The sequence below is a fragment of the Myotis lucifugus genome, unplaced genomic scaffold (genome assembly GCF_000147115.1).
Source record: "Myotis lucifugus unplaced genomic scaffold, Myoluc2.0 scaffold_512, whole genome shotgun sequence".
In the NCBI taxonomy this organism is placed as follows: Eukaryota; Metazoa; Chordata; class Mammalia; order Chiroptera; family Vespertilionidae; genus Myotis; species Myotis lucifugus.
Window position 1 is genome coordinate 41,533 of NW_005871560.1, and position 21,557 is coordinate 63,089.

The 21,557-nt window shown below is 41.6% G+C and overlaps 1 protein-coding gene across 1 annotated transcript in view; it reads left to right on the forward strand.

Moving 5' to 3' along the window:
* LOC102436209 (protein SHQ1 homolog) overlaps window positions 1-21,557 on the forward strand; it is a gene marked incomplete at its 5' end in the record, with an annotated part of 84,320 nt that overhangs the window by 38,702 nt on the left and 24,061 nt on the right. Inside the window, one exon of the mRNA XM_006103838.2 lies at window positions 9,526-9,653. Coding sequence (XP_006103900.2) covers window positions 9,526-9,653 — 128 coding nt within the window. The remainder of the gene's footprint in view (window positions 1-9,525; window positions 9,654-21,557) is intronic.

The window sequence follows — 21,557 nt, forward strand, 5'->3', positions numbered from 1 at the left end:
CTTGCAGCCTGCTGTCCTGTAGGCAGCCATCTTGGATCCCCCAGTTTTTCTGTATTCTAGTTGTAATTCCAGTTTGGTCCTGGGAGCTTGTCTGTGCAGCATCCATTTACTCTGCCACCATCTTTTTTTAAAAAATATATTTCTTTATTGATTTCAGAGAGGAAGGGATGAGAGAGAGATAAAAACATCAATGATGAGAAAGAATCATTGATTGGCTGCCTCCTGCACACCCCCCATGGGGGATCAAGCCTGCAACCCAGGCATGTGCCCTTGGCCGGAATGGAACCTGGGACCCTTCAATCCGCAGGCTGACGCTCTATCCACTGAGCCAAGCTGGGCAGGGCTCTGCCACCATTTTTCATCTCCTCGGATTATCCTTGTTTTTTAAAATCCTTTGTTGTAATATCTGGATGCCAGCATATGTTTCCGTCCTCCCCCTATATTTTGTAGTTCAGTAGAATTCTGGGCACATAGATGATCCATTTATTATTTTTGGTTATCTGTTTCTTGCCATTTATAATATCTTTTGGGTCTTATTTTTACATTAAAGTAATGTTGAAGGCATCTTGAGACATTTTTTCTAGTCCTTCTTTTGTTTATTTTAGCCAAGTTTTTATATTTCTCTTGCTGAGAGTGTGCTTTTTTTTTCCTTCCCTGAAAAATTGTGTTTTAATTGTTGGTATATTTTTTGCTTCAACTAGGTAATAAAAATCTTGCCTGTTTCCTCTCTTGGGAGAAAGTAAAATAATTTAGTCAACATTTAAATATGTGCGAGATAAGAAGAGGGACAAAAATGATCAAATAGCGTTTGGCGTCCCACTTTAAATTGTAATTTTCAGTGCTAAAATTTATTAAAGAAGATGGTATGCTGATCAGGCTTCTGGATTTGTTGAGAACTCAGGACAAGTAGTAATTAGGAGACTGAGAAGAGGATCATCTACTTCCAAAAGGGTCTCTATTCAAAACACCTTGCTTAGGGAAAAGCATTAAAATGCAACTTCATTTACTTATTTTTTCATGTACGCACTTATTTGTTCAGTAACTATTTTTCGAATGAACTTTTTTTTTTCTTTTTTTCTTTTTTTTTTTTTAAATATATTTTATTGATTTTTTACAGAGAGGAAGGGAGAGAGATAGAGAGTTAGAAACATCGATGAGAGAGAAACATCGACCAGCTGCCTCCTGCACATCTCCCACTGGGGATGTGCCCGCAACCCAGGCACATGCCCTTGACCGGAATCAAACCTGGGACCTTTCAGTCCGCAGGCCGACGCTCTATCCACTGAGCCAAACCGGTTTCGGCTTTCGAATGAACTTTGTGCCGGGCAGTTTGACAGATAGCAAGGAGCATGTGGTGACTATGACGAGGTCGCTGCACTCACGGGGCTTGCATTTAGTGGGGAAGTACACAGTATTCCAATTGTGATTAAGTGCCAGGTTAAGGTTAAGAGAGCAACTGGGCTTGGTACTACGTTTTCTATTTCAAACATGTCCAAATTGAACTCATCATTTTACGTTTAAAAACTTCCTGAAATTTCTCCATGGTAGAGAGCCTCATTTTTCACGTTAGTCACCCAGGTTAGGAATCTGGGATTCATCTTTGACTTTTTTTGTATCCCACACTTCCAGTCCATCCTGAAGTTATATCACTCATCTCTACTATTTCCTTTACTCTGTCTATTTCTGACCTTCATTTGTGTCCTCCTTATTGTGGCAGTCTCCTTGTTGCCTAACTGATATCTCTTCCTCCAGCCTGAAATTCTGCAAGTCCATCAACTATAAAACCAGCAGTACAATATCTTATGTACCAAAAATGAAAACCTGCCTTAAACTCTTAATGGGTTCTCCTTTGCTTAAAGCATAATAAGCTTTTTCATCCAATGGTCTTGGCGCCAATTCAGTGCCAACAGGAATCCCCAATATGTGGCTCATTGAAAAAGGAAACTTTATTCATTGCAAACAGCTCAATTATGATACAGCAGAGCTATGAAAACAGCACAGCTGTGAGGTGGCCCTGCGGTGAGGTGGCGGCCTGGTCTCTCTCTCCAGCTAGACAGCTCTGCTCTGCTCCTTGCTGGTCTTCTTTGCTCTGCTGTGTGCTGGTCTGCTTTGCCCTACAGTGGTCTGCTCAATTTTGTGCCAGTCTGCTATTGCGAGACATCTTCAGTGTTTCAGCTATAGCCAGGGAAATGCAGTCTTTGGTGGAAAAGGAAATTGCACTCTCAGAACCAGAGGGGAGCTGAAATATAGACACAATTCCGCCCCCCCCCTCCGCCCCCAGTCCCTGATTGGTCCATCTTCTGCACATGAGGGCTCCAAATCTTTGCAGTTTGATTGGTCCAAAAGACACTGTCCTGAATTTTCAGAATGGAGATGCTCTGATTGGTCAGTGAAGAAGTTGACAGCTCCAATTGGAAGGAAAAACCTCAGTCCTATTGGCTGAAATAGGATTCCAGGAACTCCTTTATAAGGGCTGGCTGAGATGTCTGGAGCACAGTGTAGGAGACAGGTAGTTATGCAGGCTTCTCTGTGAAGTGCCATTTGCATGAGAGGCCCATGTAGAAATGGCTGCTAGACTCTGGTTGTTTTTAGTTTCTTGTTTTTTAAATTTGAGCCCAGTTAGCCACTGGGAGCCCTTTTTAGTAATTTTCTTCTTTCTCAGGGTCCACAGCTTCTAACTTCTTATAATGTCGTATAAAGTTCTTGGTGATCTGGCCCTGCCCCTCCTTGCCCACCTTTTATACTGTAACAGTAATGAATATTTGCATTTCTCCACCCATACCTCTTCTCACACACTTTGTTCTCATGGTATCCCTTCGCAAGCTGTTTTCTCCCTTGTCCATCCTACCTGAATTACTTTTATCTGTAAAGACTGGGCTTAGTTGTCACTCTCTGGTCCCTCTCTCCCAGACTGGTAGGGGAAGCTCTCCTCAGGGCTTCTGTTATAGCTCATCTTGTTTTTACAACATTCTGTTTGTGTGTGTGTGTGGTACCTATTAGCACGTTAAGCGCCAGCCTGTTTTGTCTTCCGGACGGAAAGTATAGTGTCAGTCACCGGTGAGTGACTGGGTGCTTAACGTGTTAATTGTGAAGTCCTGAAGGGCAGGGAGTGAGTGTTGCCAATCTTTATCTTTCTGATTGGCATGCATGTAGAGGGTACTTGGTGAATGCTTATTGAATTTAATGCATTTAAAATAATTTATTCTGGAAAGTAGACTATTAGCCTCAGATCTGTTCACAAAACTCTTAAATCATGATCACTATAAAAACCATCACAGTTAAATTACTAAAACTATATTAGTGATGTTTTACTCCAAATAATCACATAAATATTCTGAAATTTTGGGGTGGGGGCAAGAAGAAAGGGGGCATGGAGGTGGCAGAGATACTGTTTCACGGATCCAGTAATTAATTAATTAATTAATTTATTTATTTATTATTATTATTATTTTACGATTTTTTTCCTAGGGAAAAAAACAGCATTTTTCAGATGGGCTGTTCTACCTTTGCAGTAAATGTCCTTGGTGCTCCAGTCTCCAAGGCCCTTTTTGCTGCCCCTGACATTTTTCCGGGGCAATTCTGGCCTCTTCTTTGGCCTCCTTAACTGTCCCATGTGTCTCTCTGGAGCAGCAGACTGTTGGACAGGTCTCTGTGTGTCCTGAAAGGACAGCTCAGACTCAGCCTATTCCAAGCAGAAGTCATTGTCTCTCTCCTGTCATGTTTGTTAGCATCCTGTGTTCCTGTCTCAACAAAGGTCATCGTTGTCCACTGTATTGTCAAGGCCCAAATCCTGGGCATGGGTTTTGACTCCTGCCTCCCTTGACTCCTACATCCTGAGGATTCTAGATTCTAACTATATGTCAGACTTATCCACTTTCCGCCTGCCCACAGCCACGGTTGTATTTAAGGCCACCATTATTTCTGTTCCTTCAGGTCTCTCTAAACCAGTGGTTCTCAACCTATGGGTCGCGACCCCTTTGGGGGTTGAACGACCCTTTCACAGGGGTTGCCTAAGACCATCGGAAAACACATATATAATTACATATTGTTTTTGTGATTGATCACTATGCTTTAATTATGTTCAATTTGTAACAATGAAAATACATCCTGCATATCAGATACTTACATTAGGATTCATAACAGTAGCAAAATTACAGTTATGAAGTAGCAACGAAAATAATTTTATGGTTGGGGGTCACCACAACATGAGGAACTGTATTAAAGGGTCGCGGCATTAGGAAGGTTGAGAACCACTGCTCTAAACCATTTTCTAGGTGGCAGTGAGAGTGATGTTTTAGTCCCCCAAATGCAAAAGCTTTTAAGTACTCAGTTGATCTTAGTACTCTAGATTTTTTAACATGGCTTACAAGGTCATTGTCACCACAACCCATTATTTTCAGCTATTCTCAACATTTTTTTCTTAAATGTGTCTTCTTGTTTCCTAGCCTTTGCTAGCTATTCTTTCAGCCCAGATTATTTTCTTCTACCTCTCTTAACTGGTTAAATGTTAATTACTATTCAGCTGTTGGCTTAGATATTATTTGCTTCAGCGGCCTTGCCTGCATCCCACCTTCGTTTTGCTATAACATTTATCATAGCACTTATGCTGAGTTATAGTTGTTTGACTCTCCTGGGAGACTGCAGGTACCGTGCAGGCCAGGATTTCCTGTGTCTTGTTAGCCATGTAACATGTCAGCTATGTAGCAGTACCCAGCATGGAGCTTGGAACAGGGCACAAAGTTAGTACTTTTGTTGACTTATTTAGCATTTTAGCCACTTTAATTATTTATCTTTTTTGAAGTTCATTTCCTAGAAAAAGTTTGCATTCTGATTAGTGGATGTAAGTCTGTAATAAACATCAATTCAAAAGAGTATTTCTTCACTTTATTTAAAAAAAATTAATTAGAGTTGATATTTAATATTAAATTAGTTTTAGGTGTACGATATAGTGGTTAGACACTTATACAATTTACAAAATGACCCCTCCCCCATAAGTCTAGTACCCACTTGACACCATACATGGTTATTGTAGTATTAATGACTAGATTCCCTATGCTATACTTTATATCCCTGTGACTATTTTGTAACTATTTTGTACTTCTTAATTCCTTTACCATTTTCACCCACCCCCTATTCACATTTGGCAACCATCAATTTGAATTTTTCTTCACTTTAAAAAGAAATGGTCAAAAGAGAAATATGGGAGAAACCAAGATGGCGGCATAGGTAAGCACCTGAAATTGCTGCCTTGCACAACTTCAAAAATACAACTAAAAGACAAAACGGACATCATCCAGAACCACAGAAAGGCTGGCTGAGTGGAAATTCTACAACTAGAAGGAAAGAGAAAAGCACACTGAGACTCAGAGGAGGAGGTGTGGAAGTAAAGTGCAGAGGTACGGAGGCACGCAAGGAAAGGGCTGGCAACTGAGGATGCGGTTGTCTTTTTCAATCGGGAGGGAGACACAAGCTCCCAACGGCTCTGAAAGCCAGTTCCAGGCGAGTCTCTGGGGACCCAGACTCATAACGGGAGAAACTGGACTGTCTGGCATTGGGCAGAACTCAAGGGCGGTGTTCTCTCAGAGGTGCTGGCAGCGATTACCAGGACACTGAGACCAGGGGCAGGACTGAGGTTCAGCCATAGCTGTTTGCTCCACTCTGTTGATCCCCTGAGACCCCGCCCCACCCAAGCTGTGGCAGAGGCTTTTGCATATGAATGCCCTGGCCCTTTGCAATCTAAAATTATCTAACAAACTGCAGCTGGGCCAGAGAGACCCAGAACATCCAAAAGAAGGCCCAAGGCCCCACAGCAGCTTGCATTGCTCCAGAGCTGGGCCTCATCTGGGCACCTCCAAACCCCAAACAAAGAAGAGGAATCTGCAGATCTCTCAGTAGCTCCTGCTGGGCAGCCTCAGGGAGAGGCTAAATTAGCACCTCCTTAGAGATCCAAGAGCCAGTGTACCCAGTGTTCAGAGTGGGACCATCCAGATTACAACTCCTCAGATCCATAAGGGACACACTTCAGGGGGCAGACTCAATGAGCACCAAAGCCCCACTGAAGCAAGTCTTGCCCCATAAGGGTGTCTTCAGCACAGAAGTTCTCCCACCATAACCACAGCTGATTCTCACAGCTAATTGGCCTGGAGGTCAATTCCTCCCAGTGATACCAACTACAATCAAGGCTTAACTACAACAAGACTTTGCACAGAGCCCACAAAAGGTGCACCAAGAGTGTCCACCTCAGGTAATTGGGGAGGCTGAGCCACTGGGTCCTATAGAACACCTAGCACACAAAGCCACTCTATCAACACAGGGAAGCATAAAAAATGCGGAGACAAAGAAACAGGTCACAAATGACAGAAATGGAGGAAAGCAAACTACTGGATATAGAGTTCAAAACTACACTTATAAGGTTTTTCAAGAATTTTCTAGAAACCGCCGATAAATTTAGTGAGACCCTCAATAAATTTAGTGAGACCCTTGAGGATATGAAAAATGACCAATTAGAAATTAAGCATACACTGACTGAAATAAAGAATAATATACAGAGATCCAACAGCAGACAAAAGGATCCCAAGAATCAAGTCAAAGATTTGAAATACGAAGAAGCAAAAAACACCCAACCAGAAAAACAAAGAAAAAAGAATCCAAAAATATGAAGATAGTGTAAGGAGCCTCTGGGACAACTTCAAGCGTACCAACATCCGAATTATGGGGGTGCCAGAAGAAGAGAGAGCAAGATATTGAAAACCTATTTGAAGAAATAATGACAGAAAACTTCCCCTACCTGGTGAAAGAAATAGACTTACAAGTCCAGGAAGCGCAGAGAACTCCGAACAAAAGGAATCCAAAGAGGACCACACCAAGACACATCATAATTGAAATGCCAAGAGCAAAAGACAAAGAGAGAATCTTAAAAACAGCAAGAGAAAAACAGTTAGTTACCTACAAGGGAGTACCCATATGATTGTCAGCTGATTTCTCAATAGAAACTATGCAGGCCAGAAGGGAGTGGTAAGAAATATTCAAAGTGATGAATACCAAGAACCTACAACCAAGATTACTTTACCCAGCAAAGCTATCATTCAGTTTTGAAGGTCAGATAAAGAGCTTTACAGATAAGAAAAACCTAAAGGAGTTCATCACCACCAAACCAGTATTAGATGAAATGCTGAAAGGTATCCTTTAAGAAGAGGAAGAAGAAGAAAAAGGTAAAGATAAAAATTATGAACAACAAATACATATCTATCAACAAGTGAATCTAAAAATCAAGTGAATAAGTAATTTGATGAAGAGAATAAACTGGTGAATATAATAGAATCAGGGGCATAGAAAGGGAGTGTACTGACAATTCTCACGGGGGAAGGGGTGTGGGAAGAGACTGGACAAAAATCGTACACCAATGGATGAGGACAGTGGGGGGCGGTGAGGGCAGTGGAGGGGTGGGAACTGGGTGGAGGGGAGCTATGGGGGAAAAAAAGAGGTACAACTGTAATAATCTGAACAATAAAGATTTAATTTAAAAAAAAAGAGAGAGAGATGGTGTGGGATCCCTATTCAGAGTACACTGGATGTTCAAGGCCAGCTTGCCATATACAGTTGCAAAAGCAAGGACTCAACAATCTTACTGTATGCACTGCGCAGGTGTGCCTTTCCATAGCCCAAATATTGATGTCACTGTTTGGTAAGAAGCCTCTTTTGTCTGAGTTGGTATAAACTATATTACCGAGCAGCGGTGCCTGGCTGCTTGGTTGGGCTGCTTTGTTAGGAATGGCTGCTATGCTTACAAGGGCTCCTGTGTTTGCTACTGCATTAGCAAGGCTGCTGCAGCTGCTTTGTGAGACTACTTTGAAGAACTGTTTTGTCTGATGGCTCCTTGGTAGCAATGGCTACTTGATCTGCAATAAAGACTCTCCTACAGCCTATGACTTCTCATGTCTTCTCCATCTAATACCTGGTGTCCACGGGGGTACAGCTCCTAGTAGAGGAGGCCTTGTTCTCCCACAGATGGCTAATAAGAGACTCTTAACAGGATTAGTTTATAAAGCAACTTCTTCATCCTAGTCTCAAATGTGTGCCTGAAAATTGATATTGAGAATTATTGTTTCAAGATCATTGCTATTCAGTTTTGTCCAATATGTACTTTATTTTCTTAAGCATAAAGATAGAACACATATTTTGATTGCTAGCTTGGATCCTGGAGTAAGACTTAAGTAGGTCCAAATTCAGGCCACACTGCTTACTGGTTTTTTGACTGTAGCCATGGTGTACAACTTTTCTGAGCGTCAGGTTTCACCCATGTAAAATGGGCAGGGAGTATCCCCTGCTCATGGGGATTATCTGAAGATTCAAAAAAATAATGAATGAGAAGTACTTAGTACAGTACTTCGCACATACGAAGAATTTGTTATCTGTGATGTTTCTAATTTTAAAAAGATTTCAGTATCTCACTTGAAAGAAAAATGTATTTAAGGTCACAAAACTATCAGCTACAAAATCCAATTTATCAAAACCTCAATCCCTTGAGTTTCAAATTAACTAAAATATAAATGAATTTTTCACTAGTATACTTTTTCTCATTGTTACCCCAAGAATACCATTTTCCAACTTTGAATGAGGCATATTTTCTGAACAAGTGTCCTGCTATTTCAAATATAGCAGTTACTTTTCCAGTTAAAACCAAGAAAGTGAAGTGAAGGAAAAGTATTTTTCTGGTCTCAACAAAGATTATTTTTATCTTTTTTAGTAGTTTTAATTTAAGGACCTATTAGGATTAGCATAGCTAAATAAAATAGATTGTGTGTTGGTAGAAAATATGAGTGCACAAACTAAATGGTGACGTGTGTAGCCTGTGTGTGGATATTCAGTACCCTAAATTTTCTACTCAAGTGTTTATTTTTCTTTGTTGGTGGAGTTAAAAGATTCTTTTCTTTGTTGTAATTTTACCAGAATCTGTGATATTTGCAAATATAGGACAAGTGCTAAGTTTCAGTCCCTTGTGTGTTGGGTTTCCCGTCATCCCACACCACTGTAGTGCAGGGGACAGGCCCTTAGGGCAGTGGTTCTCAACCTTCTGGCCCTTTAAATACAGTTCCTCATGTTGTGACCCAACCATAAAATTATTTTCGTTGCTACTTCATAACTGTAATGTTGCTACTGTTATGAATCGTAATGTAAATATCTGATATGCAGGATCATCTTAGGCGACCCCTGTGAAAGGGTCGTTCGATTGCCAAAGAGGTCGCGACCCACAGGTTGAGAACCGCTGCCTTAGGGCAAGACTGGTCTTTTGTGTACCTCCCATGTAAGAGATCATAAATGTCAACTATCCTTTTAGTTAGTTGCTTACTTTTCATTTTATGATGATTACTAAAGTAAATTAAATGTAGTGCTCGTTTTTCTTTGAAATGTACTCTGAATTGATCTGTATTTCTAGTGCAATGAAATGAGTTATAAATTAGAAAACATCAAACCCAGCCAAAGTCTGTATAGCAAGCCCATCTAACATTCATTGTTTTTCCCCAGAGCCGACTTTTTTGAAGATGAGGCAGTTGAACAGGTTTTACAGTATAATCCTTGGTGGACTGATACGTATTCAAAGATGATGGCCTTTATGGAAAAGAGTCAGGAGAAAGAAAATCATGCTGCTTTAGGTAAGAAACTAAAACATAGGCTCATTTTTTTTTTTAAATACACTCTATGAGGAGGTATGTTTTTGGTTTGCTACTTTTGGAAATGGGATCTTCAACCTAAGTTGGAAAATGCCACTCAACATTAGACTTATTTGTCTAAATTGTTCTGGAGTATGTTTTACTTTTGAATCATTGGAATCCTTTTAAACTATTTATTTATTTATTTAGTAAATTTAGGAGCATTAGCACATAGGACATTTGTAGTTGAGGAAGCAGCTTGAGAGATCTGAACATTCCTTTGTGGGAAGGGCATGTGAGTGTTAGAATGGTGGGAGAAGACCCAGTTTTTATTCCCTTTGTTGAATGAATTTGATATGTCCTCCCAGTTTTTTTTCTAAATGGATTTATGTAGAAGTTGGAATAGTTATCCTTATACCTGCATCTTATAGAGAACAGGTGGACCAGTTTTTACCAATGAAAGCTGAACTGGGGTTGGGGGTGGGGTCATGAATCACAGGAGATGGCTATGCCATATTTAACATTAAGCAAACATTATTCACAGAATCCTTTCTTAAATGATCATTTTATTACTGCCTTTTCTAGTGGGAGGTTGGTATATTAAGTGTAAATTAGAATTATAACAGTTTCAGATAGATCAGGAGTAGAAGGCCCATGTTTTCTGTCATACTTTTTTGGCTTTATTTATATATTAAAAACCAAATTTCAGTGTTTAAATAAAAGGAATACACACACACACGTGAAATAGAATATAGAATCTCCCACTTAAAATTTCTCTTCTGAAAGTATTACTATTAATGTTTAATCATCATCCGAGGATTTTTTTCCCCATTGATTTTTAGAGAGAGTGGAAGGGAGGGGGAGAGACACAGAGAGAGAAACATCGATGTGAGAGAGACACATTGATTGGTTGCCTCCTGCTCAAGCCCCAACCCAGGCCAGAGATTGAGCCTGCAATTGAGGTACATGCCCTTGACCAGGATAAAACCCTAGACCAGTGGTCGGCAAACTCATTAGTCAACAGAGCCAAATATCAACAGTACTATGATTGAAATTTCTTTTGAGCCAGATTTTTTAAACTTAAACTATATAGGTAGGTACATTGTTATTAACTTGATTAGGGTACTCCTAAACTGGCCTTTGCTAAAAACGTCCTCAATCTGATTGAGGTACGTTCGCTGAGGTCAACCCCTTCCAACTCTCCCATCCACACTCGTCTTGTATACTTGTTTTGTCTATCTCCTTTCGTTCATCCTCTCTATATGTCCACCCCCCACTTCTTCTAATGCCACTTCAAAATAGACTCGCCCAGGCCGAAAACCAACTTCTGTGCATGGGCCACGAAGTTTCAATCGCACTGTACGTGCGTGCCCGCACGTGGTATTTTGTGGAAGAGCCACACTAGAGGGGCCAAAGAGCCGCATGTGGTTCATGAGCCGCAGTTTGCCAACCACTGCCCTAGATCTTTTAGTCCACAGGCCAACGCTCCAACACTGAGCTGGACCAGCTAGGGCTATATTTTTAATGTATATACCCACATCTAAATACTTGCTTTAAGAGATTTATATATATAGAATCATATTCTCTTCTTACCTTGCTTTTTAAAATTTTGTGATATATGTTGTATATCTTTTGAATTAGCACTTATAATTATAGCTGACATTTTTAATCTCTCTCCAGTATTCTGTTGTGTATTTGTATCATGATTGGTAGACATTTGTGCTGTTGACTACTGATGAAACTTTGGGTTGTTTGCAGTGTTCTGGAGTTGTCTCCTTTGATTACTAAATCCAGAGTAGCTATAGGGTCTCTATTGCATGTCCTATTTTGATTTTTCTGCATAGCAAAGCAATAGCCCATTATATATTCTATATTTAGTGTCTAACTTTATGCCTGTTACAAAATAGGTACTCGATAAATAGTTATAGAAAAAGTAAATATTGCAGAAATTTTTTTTGTAGTTAGGTTTTGTTAGAGTTTAGGTGATTTCTACCAGATTGAAAAATTGCTACTCTAATCTTTTAGAATTGACTGCTGCATAAAACTCATGTTAAAATAATGATTCTTGTTATATTGCTTTCAATAAATTCTTGGATTTATATTTCAGTTTAAGCACAATATAGATAATAACTGTATATGCCATGTAGATCTGATCAGAAAATTTGCTCAAACTTAAGTCAAAGATATTTACTGGTTTGAATCAGTTTCCCCAGTTTTAGTGCAGTGTTTTAATGAGGTAGTGGTTGTGTAGTTATGTTTTCCGTCCACAAGGGTGAGCTAGTTGCCCTAAAAATCAGAGTTCTCATGTATAATTTTAACAGATTAAGCCAGGCTAAGTATTTAACCACTGGCCCTCTTGACCCTTCATCTTCATCTGACCCATAGCATATATCCAGTCTGATGCTTCAAGAAAAAGCATAATCTGCTAAACTAGTGTGGTGATTCATTCTAAAAATTATCTTTAAAGATAGCAGGGGTTTCTGACCTAAGTTAGAAGAACTTGAGTGCTGTGTTGTACAGAAAATGCCTCTTCTAAATGTGTCAAGCATAGGATTAAGGATCAATTATAAGCTAAATACAGGGCTTGAGGTTTAACGCTTTGGTCCACGACAGGCTGGCAGTGTGATCTTGCTGTGGGAATCCTGTAGCTACCACATAAGAGTTGTCATGAGGATTGAATAAGATGATATATTTAACATCCTTGGTATATTGTAGTAGTTAGAAATTATTATTATTATTAAGTTAAATCTTTATTGTTGAAAGTATTACATATGTTTCATCCCCGGCTCCCCCCACTGAACCCTTCTAACCCACCCCCGCTCCAAGCCTTCAGCACCCTATTGTCTGTGTCCACAGGTTATGCATATATGCATATAAGTTCTTTGGTTGATCTCTTCCCACCCATCCTTCACTGCCTTCCCTCTGAGATTCCACAGTCTGTTGAGTTATGTGAGTTCCTTATATACAGTAGGTCCTTGGGTTACGTCGGAGATCCGTTCCTACGGCGCGACATGCTTCTATGTCTCTGGATCTATTTTGTTCATCAGTTTATTTTGTTCTTTTGATTCCACATATGAGTGAGATCATGTGATACTTGTCTTTCTCTGACTGGCTTATTTCACTTAGCATAATACTCTCCAGGTCCCCTCATGCTGTCTCAAAGTGTAAGAGATCCTTCTTTTTTACTGCTGCATAGTATTCCATGGTATAAATGTACCACAGCTTTTCTCCACTCAACTGCTGATGGGCACTTGGGCTGTTTCCAGATCTTAGCTATTGTAAATTGTGCTGCTGTGAACATAGGGATGCATATATTACTTCTGATTAGTTCTTCGAATTTCTTAGGATATATTGCTAGAGGTGGGATTACTGGGTCAAATTTAAATTTCCAAATTTAAATTTTTGAGGAAACTTCATACTGTTTTCCATGATGGCTGCATCAGTCTGCATTCCCACCAGCAGTGTACTAGGGTTCCCTTTTCTCCACATCCTCACCAGCACTTGTTATTTGTTGATTTGTTGATGATAGCCATTCTGACAGGTGTGAAGTGATATCTCATTGCTGTTTTAATTTGCATCTCTCTGGTGATTAGTGAGTTTGAGCATTTTTTCATGTCTCTTGGCCATCTGTATGTCTGCCTTGGAGAAGTATCTAGTTAGGTCCTTTGCCCATTTTTTAATTAGATTGTTTGTCTTCTTTTGTTAAGTTATGTGAGTTCCTTATATACAGTAGGTCCTTGGGTTACATTGGAGATCCGTTCCTACAGCGCGACATAACGCGATTTTCACTGTAAGTCGGAACCCACCTACATAAGCACCTGCGTCACTCACATGGAGCACATACACAGCAGTAATGAAGTGAAACAGTAAAAAAAAATTTTAAAGAAAGATAACAATTCCTGACCTTTACTTGTAGTAAATAAATAATAAAAAACATAAGGCACATATGTACATAGGTCGAAATGACGGAACTTTTTTTTTTTTTTTCATAAATGGGAGACGGCAATGTAACCATGAAATGACTTAGGTCGAGTCTGACGTAACCCGAGGACTGTCTGTATTTTGGATATTAATCCTTTATCAGATGTGTCATTGCCAAATATGTTCTCCCATTCGGTGGGCTCTTGTTTTATTTTGTTGATGGCTTCTTTTGCTGTTCAGAAGCTTTTTATTTTGATATAGTTCCATTTGTTTATTTTCTCCTTAATTTCCTTTGCTCTAGGACCATGGTCGTCAAACTGCGGCTCGCGAGCCACCTGCGGCTCTTTGGCCCCTTGAGTGTGGCTCTTCCTAAGCCTTAGGAGTACCCTAATTAAGTTAATAACAATGTACCTACCTAGTTTAAGTTTAAAAAATTTGGCTCTCAAAAGAAATTTCAATCGTTATACTGTTGATATTTGGCTCTGTTGACTAATGAGTTTGCCGGCCACTGCCCTAGGAGATGTATCTGTAAACATATTGCTACAAGAGATGTTGGAGATTTTGCTGCCTATGGTTTCTTCTAGGATTTTTATGGTTTCACGGCTTACATTAAAGTCTTCTATCCATTTTGAGTTTATTCTTGTGTATGGTGTACATTGGTGGTCTAGTTTCATTGTTTTTGCATGTACCAAATTTTCCCAACACATTTTATTGAGGAGACTCTTGCTTTCTTGTCAAATATTAATTGAGCGTAATGTCTTACGTCGATTTCAGGGGTCTCTGTTCTGTTCCATTGATCTATATGCCTGTTCTTGTGCCAGTACCAGGCTGTTTTGATTACGGTGGCTTTGTAGTATAACTTGAAATCTGGTATTGTGAGCTTGGAGTGTTGCTTCCTCTTGGATTTTTTGGGAATAGTTTGAGGAGTATAGGTGACAGCTGTTCTTTAAATGTTTGTTAAAACTCTCCTGTGAAGCCGTCGGGACCAGGGCTTTTGTTTGCTGGGAATATTTTTATTACTGCTTCTATTTCATCTTTTGTTATTGGCCTATTCGTTTCCTGGTTCTTCCCAATTCAGTTTTGGGAGATTGTATTTTTCTATGAATTTGCCCATTTCATCCACATTGCACAGCTTATTGGCATACTAGGGGCCCAGTGCACAAATTCATGCACCTTGAAAGGAACTATGGGCCACGAGGCTGTGGTGGATACAGGGGCGGGTCTCAGTCCATCCTCTGCACCTCTGCCCGGCCCCTCCCACCATGGTCCCTGGTCCCCTGTCTGCCGGCAGCCCCGCTACCGCCACTGCTGCTCCCATGTGCTGACGGCGACGGCACCGCTGGCACCTGCTGACGGCACAGAGCGATTGGGGCTGGCGCCAACAGTGGTGTAAGCAGGACTGGCACTGTCAGTGGGTGAGAGCGGCGGCTGCTGCTGCCCCGATCACCCCTCAGGAACAGGGGGAGGTGGAGAAGCCCTCAGGGGTGATCGGGGTCAGTAGCTGCCGCCCCGATCGCACCTCAGGAGCAGAGGGAGGTGGAGAAGCCCTGAGGGGCAATTGGGGCTGGCAACTGCCACTCGCACTCACTGATGGTGCTGAATGATCAGGGCCAGCACTGGGGGTCAGCAGCAGGTGCGAGTGGAGGCTTTGGCACTGGCAGTGGGTGCGAGCGGGCTGGTGCCGGCAGCAGGTGCGAGCACTGGGCAGGATCGCGGCGCATGGGAGCAAAGAATTTTCAGTAACCACCAGAGGCTTGCCCCGATGACAGCGACCGGTGCCCTGCCTTGGTTTGGCGCCCCCGCTCACCTCCTCCACCATCCTGCCATGGCCAACGCCCGTCATGTTCCCCACTCTGCCGCCTGCTGCCAATGCCTGCCGTATTCTGTGCACATCACCTGGTGGTCAGCACACGTCATAGCGACCGGTTATTCAGTTGTTCTGCCATTCAGTCTATTTGCATATTAGGGTTTTATATATATAGACTAGTGGCCCAGTGCATGAAATTCATGCACGGAGGGGGGTTCCCTCAGCCTGGCCTGCACCCTCTCCAATCTGGGACCCCTCAGGCGATGTCTGACTGCCAGTTTAGGCCCGACCCCTGTGGGATCGGGCCTAAACTGGCAGTCAGACATCCCTCTCGCAATCTGGCACCGCTGGCTTCTAATCGCTCACCTACCTGATCGCCCCTAACCACTCTGCCTGCCGGCCTGATCGCCCCCAACTGCCCCCCTTCCAGTCTGATCACCCCTAACCGCCTCTGCCTCGCCCTGCCACCATGGCTTCGTCCGAAAGGACATCCGGTCTCTTGGAAGGTCTCCCTGTCTAATTAGCATATTACCCTTTTATTAGTATAGTTGTTCATAGTATTTTCTTCCAATCATCTGTATTTCTGTGGTATCAGTTGTTACTTCACTGCTTTCATTTTATTTATTTAGGTCCTCTCTCTTTGTTTCCTGATGAGTCTGGCTAACAGTTCATCAATCTTGTTTATCTTTTCAAAGAACCAGCTCTTGGTTTCATTGATTTTTTTTGGTATTTTTTTAATGTCTATGTCATTTATTTCTGCTCTAATCTTTATTATTTCCTTCCTTCTCCTTATTCTGGGCTTTTCTTGTTTTTCTCTTTTTAATTCTTTTAAATTGTAGGGTTAAATCGTTTATTATTAATTTTGGTTGTATTTTGAGGTAGGCCTGTAGTGCCATGAGCTTCCCTCTCAGGACTGCTTTTGCTGTGTCCCAGAGATTTGGGGTTATTGTGCATTTTCCAGGAACTTTCTTGCTGCATCTCATTGATATCCCATTCTTTAATAACATGCTATGTAGCCTCCATATGTTTTAATGTTTGAGTACTTTTACTGTAGTTGATTTTTAATTTCTTGCCATTGTTATCTGAGAAGATGCTTGATATGATTTCAGTCTTCTTGAACTTGTAGAGACTTGTTTTGTGTCCTAACTTGTGGTCTGTCTTTGAGAATGACCCACGTGCACTTGAGAAGAATGTATAGTCTTCCCCTTGGGATGAAATGTTCTATAAATGTCAATGAAATCCATATGATCCAGTGTGTTATTGAGAGTCTCTGTTTTCTTGTTAATTTTTTGTCTGGAATATCTATTCAGTGAAGTCAGTGTAGTGTTAAAGTTTTCTACTATGACTATATTGTTGCCAGTGTCTCCTTAAAGTCTTCCAGAAGTTTTTTTTATATATTTAGTTGCTTCTATTTTGGGTGCTTATATATTTACCAGAGTTATAACCTCTTTTTGGATCGATCCCTTTAATAGTTATCTTTATTGTCTCTTGTGATGACCTTTATTTTGTCATCTGTTGTGTCAGATATGAATCTTGCCACCTCAGCTTTTATTTCATTTCAATTTTTATGGAAATTTTTTTCCATCCCTTCAGTCTCATCCTGTGTGAGTCTTTTGTTCTGAGGTGTGTCTCTTGTAGACAGCATATAATTGGATTATGTGTTTGTATCCATTCAGTTGCCCTGTGTCTTTTGATTGGAATATTTCATCAATGACATTTACTGTTATTATTGAAGGTACTTATTGCCATTTTAATTCTGTATGCCTATATTTCTCTCTCTATTTCTTTTTATTACAGCAGTCCCTTTAGCATTTCTTGCAGTACTGGTTTGGTGGTGATAAACTCCTTTAGCCTTTTTTTCTGGGAAGCTCTTTATTTCACCATCTATTTTGAATGATAGCCTTGCTGGATATAATAATCTTGGTTTCAGATCGTTGCTTTTCATTACCTTAAATACTTCATGCCATTTCCTTCTGGCTTATAGACTTTCGGATGAGAAATCAGCTGACAGCCTTATAGGAGCTCCTTTGTAGATAACAAATTGCTTTTTACTTGCTGCCTTTAAGATTCTTTCTTTGTCTTTATTTTTTGGCCTTTTAATTATGATGTGTCTGGGCATGGGCATGTTTGAGTTCTTCTTTCTTGGACTCTATATCGTTTGAACTTATGTGATTTTTTCCTTTACCAGGTTAGGGAAGTTGGCTGTCATTATTTTTTCATACACGTTCTCTACTCCTTGCTCACTTTCTTCTCCTTCTGGCATACCTATAATGTGAATATTGTTAAGTTTCATGGTTTCCCACAGCTCCCTTAAGCTGTCCTCCTGTTTTTAAATTTTTTTCTATTTGGGTTTTTGATTGAGTGGATTTTTTTTCTACTTTGTTTTCTAATTCACTGATTTTGGCTTTTCCCAATCTGCTGTGTGTTCCTTCCACTGTGTTCTTTATTAGTGCTATGTCATTCTTCATAGTTACTATGTCTTTTCTCATGCTGTTGGTCATCTTTTCCGTCATTATTCTGAACTCCATGTCTTATCTCCATTTCATTTATCTCTTCTGGAGAATTCTCTTGTCCTTTCATCTGGTGCTTGTCTTTTTGTATCCCCATTTTGACTGCCTGTTTGGGTTTGTGTCTGTGTATTAAGTAGATCTGCTAGGACTTCCAGCCTCTAGTGCAGGACAATATCAGATGCTGTTAGTGACTGGCCCTGAGTATCATTTGGAACTATTAGCAAACCACAGCCCGTGGCTCCTCTGCTGGGGCTGGGTGCCTTTGGAAAGGACCAACATGTGCACCAGGGTCTGCTTTTCCTATCCCTGGGCCCAGAAGGAGGTCAGGCAAAGACTCAAAGCTTCCAGAGGCGCTCCTCTGCCAGCAGTCTGATTGTTCTCAGTCTTGAGAGGCTCAGGCTACCGACCTCAGGGTGGGAAAGAGGTCTTCCTTCAGCATGGGACAACTGCCTTTCCCCCAATCAGAAACCACCTGGACAGCAAAGATCCTCGGGTGAAAGATGTCCACAGTGTGAAGGAAGGACTCAGCACAGGAAAACAGGGTGGCTGCCCTCTGAGCTCCAACCCCAGAGTCCCCAAGCTGGAACTTTCCTCACACGGCTGCAGTCCACTCTGTCCTCTCTGTGCTGGAGCCCCAGGTGAGTGGCTACACATGAAATTTTGTACATTGGCCCTTTAAGAGGGTGCCTGCATTTCTAGCCATCTCTCCTGGCAGACAGCAACCCTGCTGCTTTTGACAGTCAGATGTTACATGGGTACCTTTCTCAGTTCTGGTGCTCTGAGCTGGGGGGCCCAGCTTGGCATTTAGACCCCAAAGTTCTCAGTGGGAACCCCCTCTGCCCCTACCTTCAGCTGCTGTCTGTGGGAGCCCGGCTAACCATTTCTCATCTTCACATTCCTCCTAGTCTCTATGTGGTCTCAACTTTCCATCCTTGGTTGTCAGGGTTCTCTCTAGCTAGTCCTCAGTTGATTTCCAGAATGGTTTTTCTGTATTTCAGTTGTATTTCAGTTTGGTCCTAGGAATGTTAGTGTAGCTTCCACTTACTCTGCCGCCATTTTGGAATCAACCAGAAATATTATTATTATAGAGTAAAATCAATGGCAGGAGAGCAAGGAATTGAATGGCTCTCTATGAAATTACAATTTTTATGCATTTACAAAGCTTTAAAAGGGAGTTCTTTGTTAGTGAGATTTTTCTTTCAATTTTTTTCTTTGTTCAAATATTTGAGGCCCCCAGAATTGGAGGAATACATTGAAGTGTGCTAAACCAGAATAAAATATGGGAGAAAAGAAGTAAACCAAGAAATAAGGATCAAGGAGCATGCTGCTGCTTTAGTTTTCCCTCATTTTCCTCTCTTCACCTCCAGGCCTCCTTCCTCTTAAGCTCCCTGGTCAGATGTTGCCAGACAGATATAACAGTGCAAGTGTGAAGGGCCTTTGACTCCTCCTCATCTATACTAATAAAAGGGTAATATGCAAATTAATCATCACTCCACGACAAAGATGGCGGCGCCCATAGCCAAAAAGATGGCGGCAGCTGGAGCCATGGAGCCGGCCAGAGCGGGCAGGATGCTTGGCTTCCTTCAGGTGGGACACTTGGCTTCCTTTGTTGCCCCAGCGATGAAGGAAGCCAAGCCTCCCACAAGCCCTGGCCTCTGGGTGGCGACCACGGAGCCAGCTGGAGTGAGTGGGAGGTGGCTCCAGAGCAAAGGCCCGGGTCCCGGGTGTCAGAGGGAAGTCAGTGCCAACAGCAAGGGAAAGGAAGGCCTATTCTTGCACGAATCTTCATGCATCGGGTCTCTAGTCTTAAAATATTAAGCTACAGTTGTTTTCAGTTCCAGATAAGCCTCTTGGCTCCATTATGATTCTCGTCATTTTCTTCGTAGCCCTGAGTTAGAATGCAGATACTTTCGTTAATCTCTTCAGTTTTGACATGGTCTGATCTTTCTCCCCAAAGGCTTGTAATTGGAAGTGTTAAATGCTATGCTTCCGCTGAGATCCAGTTTCCTGAGGATGGATTTTCCACGTTTCCCATGTTGTCTTTCACTGGTTAACTTCAGATCAAGAATCTGGCACATGACTGCTTGTTATGACACTTCGCATTTATAGTCAATGAACTTCCTAGCAGGGACAGCCTGTTAGTATTTGTAGAGCTGTGAGTCTCAATTGGAGTGTTGTAGCCACTGCACGGCTAGCCATTTAGACCAAGGGTTTGAATGCAGCAGATTTTTTCTGGTCCCATTGTTGTGTTCCCAGAAAGTGTACAATGTAATAGATTTGTATTCCTCTGAGAGGAGCCAGGTCATGGATGATTTAGTTGTTGACCCACAGAAGATAAGGATTTTGGGGCGGGGTATTTAGAAGGGAAGATTTAAAAGTAACTAAACTAGAAAATGTTTCACATGAAATAAGGTCACTTTGCATTTTGGGGGGATTCTTTTTGCAGTCAACAAACGGTATTGATGAGGTTTTTAATGTTGGGAGGTGGTCTTGGGCCGCTTGCGTCGGGGCAGCTGGTCCTGAGGCAGCCATGGGGTTGCTTGTCTGGTTTGTCTGCGTTTCTGGGCTTGGAGCTGAAACACAGCCAAGGCCGGATGTATCTGATGTGGGTCAGAACCTCACTGTCTTGGGGGCTTGATGCCTAAGGGCTATTCTCCAGCCCGTTCCTTCCCTCTCAGGGTCTACCCGCAGGACTAGCAATACGGCAGGGGAGGAAAGGGGAAGGAGGGTCCAACCGCAGGCCCAGCCATGTGAAAGGTCAGGGGTCTAAACTGCAGGACCAGCCATGTGAAAGGTCAGGGGTCTAAACCCAGGCCCAGCCATGTGAAAGGTCAGGGGTCTAAACCCAGGACCAGCCATGTGAAAGGTCAGGGGTCTAAACCCAGGCCCAGCCATGTGAAAGGTCAGGGGTCTAAACCCAGGCCCAGCTACGTGAAAGGTCAGGGGTCTAAACCCAGGCCCAGCTACGTGAAAGGTCAGGGGTCTAAACCCAGGACCAGCCATGTGAAAGGTCAGGGGTCTAAACCCAGGACCAGCCATGTGAAAGGTCAGGGTTCTAAACCGTATAAAAAAAGAAAGAAAAGTTAGTATATGTTATATATAATAATTAGTATATATACTAAATTTTTAACTTGGGGCTATTGATGAAGATGAAAAGAGGGTGGCAAGCAGAACAAGAAAAAGGAAATGACTGTGTTGAAAAGAAACATCCTCTTTCCATAAGTCTCATGTGTGATGTCATATTTGTGTATTTATGTGTAACTTTGTTTCTATTTATACAGAATATTAATACTATGCACTTAAATGGACTAATATATGAGAATACTCCTACTTTTTTATATAGAACTTTAAAAATGAATAGTGAATATTTAAAGAGTACTTTACTTAGCTATATTATACTAGAGCCTCGATGCATGAAATTCGTGCAAGAGTAGACCTTCCTTCCCCCGGCTGCCAGCACTGGCTTCCCTCTGGCACCCGGGACCCGGGCTTCCCTCGTAGCCCCTGCTTCATTCAGAAGGTCATCCGGAAGGACGTCCGGTCTAATTAGCATATTATGCTTTTATTATTATAGATGTTTTCTGTTGTCAAAATATATTATGGTAACTTTAAAGTCAATAACTCTGACATTTAGATGCCTTGAATACAGAACACTTTAGCAAAAAGAGG